Genomic DNA, 9,761 nt, shown 5'->3' with positions numbered 1-9,761 from the left:
AGGAGGTTTGCACACCCACACAATGCCCAGGCACACTCGTGGGTGAGCTGGGCTGGGCTGGCTGTGCTCCCCCGGATCCAGAGGGGTATGTACAGGGGTGGGAGCCAAGGAAAGCATCAACCACCTACACACACCAGCAGTGGGGGCTGGAAGATTGGGATACAGCTGGGACAGGCATCCCTGCGTGATCCCCCCGTGGTATGGTACCCCGGATGCAGAACCCAAGTGCAGGACACCCCCACATCTGTCGGATGGAGAAGCCCTGCAACACCAGGCACCCCTGGGTCAGCACTGGTATGTGGGGCCCATCTGGGAGCAGTTGTACCCCTGGCACGTCAGTGCCACAGCCATGCCAGCGCCACACTGGGGGATGGGGCCGCTGTCCTCCTCTTGCAGCTTGGGGGTTTGCTGCCTTCTGGGACCATCCCTGCCCCCAGTGGTGGCGTGGGGAAGGGAGAAGGGCTTGAGGGGGTCTTGGGGACAAAGCCATGGGCCAGCAGCCAGATGCGGTCACCAGGTGGGTCCCACCAGGGCTCGGGCAAAGTGTCTCGCTAAAGGCATCTCCGAGTAGGTAAGGCAAAAGGAGCTCAGGTCACTTCATCTGTGCAGCGCCGCTCAGCGCTGGGCTCTCTGTGGCTGCTGCAGACACACACTCCAGGGATCCCAAGAACACAGGCAAGGCATTGCTTACAGAGGAGCCCAGGAGAGGAACGGCCTCAGTGTTGCCCAAATCCTGGAGGGACCTGCTGTGCACCACCGGGATGGTGCCGTGGAGTGCTGCAGAGGAGTGAGGATGGGACAGCAAATGGCCCCATGTCCACCCTTGAGCCTGGTGGGGCCAGCATCTGTGGGACTGATGCCAGCAGTGCCAGAATTTCACCATGTCTGCCCCTGCTCTGGTGGTGAAGCCATCCAGCTCCCATGAACTGGATGATGCAGCCTGGGGGATCAGTGCACCTCAATCCCTTGGGGCTCAGCTCCCACACTCATCCCCAACACGCCCTTTGGCTCAACCCCAGCAGGGCAAGCTGCTCACCACGGTTCCCCTGCCCATGGGTGTTTCAAGTGGCTTTGGATGGGGTGACAGAGCCCTGGGCCCCACACAGTTGGACCCTCTGGGGCTGGTGGACCCCCTGGGGCTGAGGGGGTCCATAGGGGTTCAGCTGTGGGACTGGAGGGACCACAGGAAGGTCAGCAAAGTCCACGCACGGTGATCTGTAGGAGAGGAGGAACCACAGAAGACCATGAGGGTCCAGGTAGGGTGGTCTGCAGGGCCAGAGGAACCACAGGAGTTGGTGGGGTACATGCACAGCTGTCAGCATGACAGGGGAGTGGTGGGAGACTATCAGGGTCCATGTATAGCCAGAGTGACCATGGGAGACCAACAGCATCCACGCATGGTGCCAAGAAGGACCAGAGGGACCCCAGAGCGCCGGCAGGATCCGTGCACAGGGGTCAGGATGGCTGGAATTGTGAAGCCACTGTGAGCCAGGGATGCTCCCGACACACTGGGCACCAGGGAAGCTGCTTGCAGTGAAGAGGCTCCTGGGTGGGCACCACAGGAACACCCACGCAGTGGGGATGTGTTGGGGACACAGCAGGGACACGGATGCGACTGGATGGACCCTCTGCAGAGCGCAGCCCCCTCTGTGTGTGTGCAAACCAGGAGCAGGGCCCCCAGCCTCGGCACATGTGTAGCCCTTGCAGGGGATGTGGCTGCATGGGACTGAGCTGGGCGAAGGATATGAATCCTTCCATGGGTGAGTGGATCCAGGGGTCCCAGGGAGGGGGGGATTTTAGCCAACAGATGCTCAGCAGCAGCTGCTGGGAAGAGGCCAGAGCAGGTTCTCCAGGGTGGGACCCAGCAAGGCGTGCAGGCACAGTATATCCATGGCCATCCCGCTCCAGGTGCCTCTTCCCTCCTCCAGCTGAGCCAACCTCCTTCCATGGGCCTGATCCATGGTCCACAAAAACCTACACCTCCACCCTGCAGCCACTCTATGGCTCTCCCACTGCCCCTCACCATCCTGCCATCCCCCTCTGTCCCACTGACCCCCACACACCCATTTCAGGGGGACTAACCCCTCTAGGGGTGCTTCCACTGAGGACTCATTCTCATTGTCACCCCATGGGGACAAGGCCTGCAGCCTTAAGGCAGTTTAAAGTATATCCATCCCTCAGCCCCACAGTGTCCCCTGGTGCTCCCAGCCAACAAGGCAGTGTTCCAGGGCCCACCGGGTGGAGAGGACACCTGAACACCTGCCCCAGAGGGAGGAGACAGTCACCCACTGGTTGGGAAGGGCCAGCGGTGGGTGCTGGCAGCACACAGCCCTTGCTGTCGTGGTCCAGAGTCACTGATGTCCCCCCAAAACTCCCCCCCATCGTTTGGGGGATGAGGCTTGGGGATGCTCCTGGCCCAGTTGCGGCTGTGGCCCCCCCCATCGCCTCCCTCACTCGGCCGTGGCCTCAGGGGGCTGCCCCACCTCGGGGTCCAGGCAGCCATTGAGCTGGGGGTCTGGAGCCTGGGGGTCATAGTCCTCATCCAGAAAGTCCAGGGAGTTGTTACTGGGCAAGCCTCGGATGGTGAATTTGTGGGAGACCTTGGTCCACTGCTCCCGGTTGCTGGCCACCCGCTCGTAGAGCTCTGCTGCCTTGGGGAACAGGTCCTGGAGCAACCTGCGGGGATGGGGGGTACACCCCATCAGCACAGGGCTGCACCTCCTTAGTTGGGTGCAGCCCCATCCCTACTGCTTGGAAGCCCCATCCAACATATGCAAGACACCCTGTGCAGCACCCCTGTCCCACTCTGAGAAGGGTGGGGGGTGGCAAGAGGTCCCCCTGACCCCAGTGCCAGCCCTGGGGCTCACTTGTAGATGGGCATGGCGATGTGCTCCATGAAACTGATCTGCAGCTCGGGGATGTAGGCTTTCTCTCGGTCCATCATCTCCAGCGGGCTGTTTCCCATGGCTTTCTCCTGCATGGATAGTGAGGGGGAGGATGGATCAATGCCAGTGGCACTCCCCTGCCCCATTCCCGGGCAAGACCTCTCTGCTCACCACCCACCCCCACATCCCATTCTCCTCGGTGTTTTGCCAAGAGCGTTGGCCAAGCCCAGCCCTGCCAGGTGGTACCTACCAGGTCACCTTGGGAGAAGAACTCCTTGTAGATCAGTTCCTGCAAGGGACACGTGTCAGTGCAGGGAGTGCAGCCTGGGCTGACCCCCGAAACCCTGCCCTCCAGACCCCTCCCCACAGCTCTGCATCAGGCAGGGACACAGCTCTGGGCATGGGGGGACTGCTGCACAGTCCAGGGTTCTGCATGGAGGCACTCCCTCCACACGAGGGGCAGGTGGGTCCCTGGTGCCATGCAGGTGACCTGGAGGGCTTGTGGGATGGTGTTCAGGGGACAGCCCCATGGTGTAACACTCACTGCAATCTTCCTGGTGGTCTTCCAGCCCTTGGTCTGGTCAGAGAGGTCGCAGGAGGTCATTAGCAGGCAGAGCAGCAGGCTGCGGTGCTGCTTGTTCTTGGGGTCATACCCCACTGCGGGCAGAGAGTGGGCAGGAGTTGGGTGGGGGGCTCAGGAAGGAGCTCCACAGCCCCATCACTCCGCATATGAGGACTCTGGGGACAGCCAGGACCTCCCATGCCACCTCCCAGCTTTGGTGGGATGAGTTACCACCACGCCCCCAGTCTCAATCCCAGGAGCTTCACCTTCTGCCATTTTCTGGAGGTCCTTGAAGATGCGGAGGTGGTGGGCCAGGTCAGTGGCCAAGATGATGTCCCTCATCAGGTCCAGCATGCGCTGGTAGTCCTGTGGACAAGGCAGCTGCCGTGGCCAGCTCCGTGCCCCTGCCAGCTCCCTCATCCCCAGGGATCCAGGGACGGGGAGATGGGGGTCTGGAGGAGACTCAGGAGCTTAGCATGGGCAGGGCTGGCCTGGGAGGGGCGTCAAGGTGGGGTCTCACCTTTCGGGAGAAGTGGTCAAAGATGTTGCAGCCTTGGCTGTTGAGGATGGCGATGGCTTGGGCGAAGTGATGCCTCTACAGGAGAAACCAGGATGGTAGGAGCAGGCAGGGAGCAGGCAGGGAGCAGGCAGGGATGCTGGCACACAGCCAGAACCCTAGAGAGGAAGGCAGTGGGAGGTTTGGGGGGACCTTACCTCCATGACAGAGCCCTCGGAGCTGTAGAGCGCGGCCAGGACCGATTTCTGCAAGGTAGAGCAGCTGGAGTGATGGTGCTATGGGGACAAAGAGGCCCCCCAGCTCTGCCCCTGTCCCCATGCCCCCCACCCGTGCCCATCCCAGCACTGGGCTCGGCTCACCGAGGCCACCTGGAAGGAGTTATTGGTGCCTCTGTGGTCCAGGTCGTGGCACATGCAGGAGATGAAGAGGGCAAAGATCTCGATGTCTCTGGGGAGGGGGAGGAGGGAAACTGAGGGAGGCAGAAGGGCAGGGAGCACCCCAGCTGGGCCAGGGGATGAGGGACAGGGACAGGGATGGCACCTGGCCTTACTCCAGATAGTTGACAAGCTCCAGGTTCTTGTAGAGCAGGTAGCAGAAGTGGGAGACGGAGAAGGCATGCATCCAGTTGTGGTAGGGGGGGTCACGGTACCCCTTCTTCACCATCAGGCAGAACCTGGCAGGGGAACAGGCCCATGCAGGGGGGAATCTCACCCCCCCGGGACCTCCACCTGACCAGGTGCCCCCCAAGCAGCCATGGGGTTGGGGATGGAGAATGGGATGAGGATAGAATGGGAAAAGGGACAGAGATGGGGATGGAGAAGGTGGATCATGATGTGGATGTGGTTGTGAAGAGGCACTGGGACAGGGACAGGAACAGCGATGGGAATGTGGATGGGGATGGGGACAGGGAAGGGAACAGGGAAGGGAATGGGATAGGGACAGGGAAGGTGGATGGTGATATGGATGGGCATGAGAACGTGGATAGTGGAGAAAGATTGGGACCCACCTGGTGAGTGTCTGACGGTCCATCTTGTAGGTGTTGATGAAGTTCATATCCTGCAGCATGCTCAGGATGGCCTGCAGAGTGGACAGGGTGGCAGGGGATGACAATGCCCACCATGAGCCATCCCTGCCCCTGCCCAGCAGGGGAATGCTTAGGGATGCAGACACATTCCCCCATCCCAGCTCCCCAGGGTTGATGTATGTGACCTGACAGAGGGCAGCAGGGGACAGTGGCAGCTGAGAACTGTCCCCACGGCCCTCACCATGGAGGTGTCATCCTCAGGCAGGGAGCGTGGTGTGTAGGTGAAGCTGGCAAAGTTGGGGTCAATCGTGGACACAGGCTGGATGCCTTCGCTCAGCAGCTTGGTGTACTCATCATCTGACACCTGCGAGAGCCATAGCCAGTGGCTCATGCTGTGACCAGGTCCCCAGGGTGACCCAAGGGCCACATGAGCCACAGGGAAAGTAGAGACCCCTGGGATATCAACACCACCCCCACCAGCCCACTGTGCCACCACCTCGGGGTGAAGTGTGGGGGCACCACACTGGGAGCAGGGGTCCCACCCCTGTCCCCATCCCTGTCCCTGTCCTCATGCCACCTCACCTTCATGTGGTACATCATCATCTCGTTGGCCAGGTGGCTTCGGTACTGTGCCTCATTCACCTTCTTGTACAGCAGGGACTGTGGGGCAGGATCGGGGTACGGGAGTGCTGGGGGTGGGCAGACACCCTCCAGCACTCCCAGCCCACCCTGGCACCCCAGCACATCCTTATCCCCACGTATGCCCTCCCCATCCCATGGCCACCACTACTTGTTTCCACAGAACAGGGACCACAAACACACGTCCCCTCATCCCTCTGTGCTGTGGGGGCCCCCCTTGTGTGTGACCCCTTCCAGGCTGGGCACCCCTGGCACGCACATGGGCGATGCTGATGCCGCAGTAGATGGAGAAGGCAGTGGCCAGGTCCTCGTCGAACTTGCTGAACCAAGGGCCATTGATCTTGTTGACCAGCTCTGCTACCCCGATGACCTCTGGAGAAGAGGGGGGGCAATGGGGAGGGTGAGGCCTGTGTGCTGGGGACAGTGCCACATCCACATGACGGGTGACCAGACCACCACGTGCTGACTGAGTCACCTGTCCCCCATGGCAATGTGCCCCCCTCACTCCCTCACCCTGGCTCTCGTTCTTGATGGGGAAGCAGAGGATGTTGCGGGTGCGGAAGCCGGTGCTGTCGTCCACCCCGCGGTAGAAAAGCGGGTGTGAGTAGGCATCCTTGATGTTCAGGATCTTGCCGGTGGTGGCCACGTGCCCGGCAATGCCCTGGTCCGCTGGGATGCGGATCTCGTAGCTCTGCGGGCGGGGGGAGGGTGTCACCAGCAAGGCTTGGGGGGCAGGACACACCCCTGGGCCACTCAAGCCAACCCCGCTGGCCCCGTGCTCACCTCATCGTCCACCACACCGCCGTCGAACACCTTGGCTACCAGCTCGTGGCTGAGCCGGTCCAGCAGGAACACGGAGCATCTGCAAGGGACGCCGCTGCCGTTTGCACCCACAGGGGATCCCAGTGTCCCCCTCCGTGTCCCCCCACCCGTGTGCGCCCCTCCCACTCACATCTCGGCATTGCTGAGGTTCCGGGCCTCTGTAATGATCTCCTGGAGCAGGACAGACACGTCATCTGTGGGGGGTGCAGGGCAGGGTCAGGGACCCCCACCAGGGCAGCACGGCCCCCCCCCCACACACACACATTCGGGCCACGGAGGGTGGGGAGCTCAGCTCAGGGGCACAGCAGGAAGGCTGGGGGGCACAGATGGACAGGGCTGTGTGTTGTGTGTGTGGCATGTGAGCAGCACATACGTGTGAGCAGCAGTGCCCATATATGTGAGGAGCACATACGTGTGTGCAGCAGTGTCCATATAAGTGAGGAGCACATACATGTGAGCAGCACATACATGTGTTCTGCAGCACAAGTGCACACGTGTTTCTAAGAGCTCCATGGTCGTGCCATATGCACGTGTGCAGCCATGTAGCATCACTATATGCCAGGCTCTGTGCCAGCTCATGTCACCCTCCTGTGACCATCCCTCAGCAAGGGGACAGGGTCCTCCCTGGCTGAGAAGAGACCCCAGTGCCACCGCCCCCTGGTGTGCTCCCCTGCCATGGGGGCTCTCCCGTGCACCTACCCAGGTGGGTGAAGAGGTTCTTGGCCACCTGCAGCAGGGCCTAGGGGGACAGAGGGGATGCCATCAGTGAGCAGCATGAGGCAGGACACGCACACACACATGTGTGACACGGCCCCACAGGCGCTCACCTGGCACTCACACTTGAGCTTCTGCTCCTTCTGGAAGGCCAAGGTGCTCGTGAGCACCGTGGAGGTGTAACAGAAGCAGTGCTGGATCTTGTGCTCATCCGTGTCCGTGTAGCTGGCAGGGGGACACCTCAGTTCCCTGTCCCCACTGGTCCCCCCCCTTTCTCCATGGTGACAATGCTCCAGCATTCCCAAAGCGAGGGGGTGCAGCCCCACAGAGCCCCAGCCGAGCCACCACTCACCTCTCTCCGCTCAGCTTGTTGAAGGCGCAGGCCAGTGCCACCACCTGGGAGGTGGCCCGACTGATGACAGGGACACAGAGCATGGAGGTGACCTCGCAGCCCAACATGCTGCTCAGCTGTTTGTGCTCCTCCTGTGGGCAGAGGTGAGATAGGGGTGGAACGAGCACCTCTGGCCACCCCCAGGAGGCACCAGGGTGATGCCTGTGTGTCCCCAGGTGCAGGAGGGATGCAGCTGGTACCCACTTCGCTGATGTCCTTCAAGGTGATGGGCTTCTTATCCTCCACCACCTGCCCCAGGCGCCCAAAGGTGAGCTGCAGGGGGAGAGGACGAGTGTGCCCATGCTGCCTATTGCCCACCCCCCAAATCCCCCCACCCCTCACCACCCCCACCCTGCTCACCGAGAAGCTGATCTCCTCCTCGAGGACACGGTCCCCCACCACCTGGAGGAGATGGGGGGAGGGAGGTGCCCATGAGGATGACGCCATGCTCAGGGGGTGTCATGGAACCCTCTGGGGGGTCAGGGTTGGGAGACCCTTGTGGCACCCACCTGACAGAAGAGCTGGTGGTTGTCCTCAGAGACGAGCAGGAGGCAGCAGCACAGCGACTGGGTCTCCTGCTTCAGCTGAAGGGATAGCAGGGGGTCAGCACCCCAGCCTGCCCTGAGCACTCTCAGGGCAGGATTTGGCCCCTCCTCTGCCTCTCTGTGCCCAGGGCAACCACACGTGCTATACAAAACCAGGTGCCCCGCCCCAGAACCTCTTCCCTGTGCCTGGGCAAGGTCACTCTGGAAATCACTGCTGGGAAGGGCAAGGCTGCTCGATGAACACTACTGAGGGTTGCGTACAGGGGCCAGAGAGCAGAAGAGGAACCTGTAGGTTTTCTCACAGAGTTTTTGGGGTGAGGGTGGCACTGTTAACTCTGGAGACTACTGATGGCTATGACGAGGCTGTTCCCTCTGGTCACTGCTGATGACTGCACAGCTGACGCTCGAGGCATTTCTCTACTTTGGGGAATTTTCTTCTGTTTTGAAATAAAACAGGGCTCCCTGGTGTGACCCAGGGCTCAGGGCAGATGGGGGGCGAAGCTGGTGGGGGGACTACTCACATAGTTTATGACCTTGAGCTGCAGCGAGGCGGCATCCAGGTCATAGAGCTCACCTGTAGGAGGGATCACAGTGCCATGAGAGGCCGGGCATGGTTCCACCCTGCACACAGACCCTCCCCCCTCCCGGTGTCCCCCCACTCACTCACCACAGAGCTGCAGGATCTTGCAGTCCAGGTCACTGTAGCTGCTCTCAGGTGCCTTCTCGGGCTTGGCCAGGGAGGTCTGGGAGGAACTGGTGGAGAGGCTGACCTGGGGCCAGGGCTGCAGCTTCTGCAGGGCTTGCAGGCGCCGGAATGCCACCAGGGCCTGCAAGTGGGGCAGAAAGGACAAGGAACAGCAAGGCTTGGGGGGGTCACAGGTCCCCAGGCGGAAGGTCCCACAATCCAGAGGGAGTCACTCACATGTCTCTCCAGGGCACGAAGGTTCTGCTCATCCGAGTCACTCAGCTGGCCACAGTGCACCTGGAGGGAGAGTGATGTGAGGGCCTCCATGTCCAGGCCCTGGCCCTGTCCTCCAGCGTCCTGCCCATATCCCCCCACTCACCAGGATGACACACACCACAGTCCCACTGTTCTTGTCCACCAACGGGATGATGAGCACTGCGAGGGAGAGAGGGTCAGTCCTGGGTGAGCCCCAGGAGCAGCCCAGAGCTGTGGAGCTCAGCTCTTGGGGTGCATGTCCACACTGTGCCCCCATGTGTCATGACCCACCCAGCCAGCCATCCTCCCCTGCAACCCTCCATCCACCCACCAACCCATTTATCCATCCATTTATCCTTCCACCCATCCACCTCCTTGCACCTCCACCCCTCAACTCATCCTTACACCTACCCACCCCCCACCCCCAAGATACCCCTTCCCCACAGCCCCCACCTTGCGTGCCAGGGGCCAGAGGCGCTGCCAGGGGGCCCAGGTGCCGGCCAGGGAGCTCAGCAGGGAGCAGCCCCCCACATTCCAGCCGCTTCTGCTTCCGCACAGCATCCCTGCGGGGACAGGGACACCCTGAGAACCGCCTGGGAAGGGCACCTGGGCAGAGAAACCCCTGGAAAGGGTGCCACCTCCTGGGCAGGGACACCCACTGAAGAGGAACCTGCGTGCTCAGGGAGGGGACAGGCTCAAGGACTATGCAGAACACGTGCACA

The 9,761-nt window shown here is 61.6% G+C and overlaps 1 protein-coding gene across 1 annotated transcript in view; it reads right to left on the bottom strand.

Annotated features, from left to right (window-relative positions):
* Nucleotides 1-6: 6 nt before the first annotated feature.
* Nucleotides 7-9,761, bottom strand: part of PDE2A (phosphodiesterase 2A) — a 36,978-nt gene continuing 27,223 nt past the window's right edge. Inside the window, exons 5-31 of the mRNA XM_027888297.1 lie at nucleotides 9,493-9,602; nucleotides 9,164-9,219; nucleotides 9,022-9,081; nucleotides 8,767-8,926; nucleotides 8,621-8,673; nucleotides 8,064-8,138; nucleotides 7,915-7,956; nucleotides 7,759-7,827; nucleotides 7,516-7,646; nucleotides 7,277-7,388; nucleotides 7,149-7,188; nucleotides 6,580-6,643; nucleotides 6,411-6,489; nucleotides 6,141-6,318; nucleotides 5,887-5,999; nucleotides 5,571-5,648; nucleotides 5,230-5,352; nucleotides 4,971-5,041; nucleotides 4,515-4,637; nucleotides 4,324-4,411; nucleotides 4,162-4,209; nucleotides 3,968-4,042; nucleotides 3,714-3,813; nucleotides 3,430-3,542; nucleotides 3,136-3,174; nucleotides 2,868-2,974; nucleotides 7-2,676 (exon numbers count right to left, since the gene is read on the bottom strand). Of these exons, the coding sequence (XP_027744098.1) occupies nucleotides 2,451-2,676; nucleotides 2,868-2,974; nucleotides 3,136-3,174; nucleotides 3,430-3,542; nucleotides 3,714-3,813; nucleotides 3,968-4,042; nucleotides 4,162-4,209; nucleotides 4,324-4,411; nucleotides 4,515-4,637; nucleotides 4,971-5,041; nucleotides 5,230-5,352; nucleotides 5,571-5,648; nucleotides 5,887-5,999; nucleotides 6,141-6,318; nucleotides 6,411-6,489; nucleotides 6,580-6,643; nucleotides 7,149-7,188; nucleotides 7,277-7,388; nucleotides 7,516-7,646; nucleotides 7,759-7,827; nucleotides 7,915-7,956; nucleotides 8,064-8,138; nucleotides 8,621-8,673; nucleotides 8,767-8,926; nucleotides 9,022-9,081; nucleotides 9,164-9,219; nucleotides 9,493-9,602 (2,533 nt within the window). The 3' untranslated portion in view covers nucleotides 7-2,450. The remainder of the gene's footprint in view (nucleotides 2,677-2,867; nucleotides 2,975-3,135; nucleotides 3,175-3,429; nucleotides 3,543-3,713; nucleotides 3,814-3,967; nucleotides 4,043-4,161; nucleotides 4,210-4,323; nucleotides 4,412-4,514; nucleotides 4,638-4,970; nucleotides 5,042-5,229; nucleotides 5,353-5,570; nucleotides 5,649-5,886; nucleotides 6,000-6,140; nucleotides 6,319-6,410; nucleotides 6,490-6,579; nucleotides 6,644-7,148; nucleotides 7,189-7,276; nucleotides 7,389-7,515; nucleotides 7,647-7,758; nucleotides 7,828-7,914; nucleotides 7,957-8,063; nucleotides 8,139-8,620; nucleotides 8,674-8,766; nucleotides 8,927-9,021; nucleotides 9,082-9,163; nucleotides 9,220-9,492; nucleotides 9,603-9,761) is intronic.

Source organism: Empidonax traillii, unplaced genomic scaffold (assembly GCF_003031625.1).
Source record: "Empidonax traillii isolate 1590-97213 ecotype Southwest subspecies unplaced genomic scaffold, ASM303162v1 scaffold236:size2090792, whole genome shotgun sequence".
Lineage (NCBI taxonomy): Eukaryota > Metazoa > Chordata > Aves > Passeriformes > Tyrannidae > Empidonax > Empidonax traillii.
Note: the sequence above shows the minus strand (reverse complement) of the source record. Positions and strands in the feature narration are given on the sequence as shown.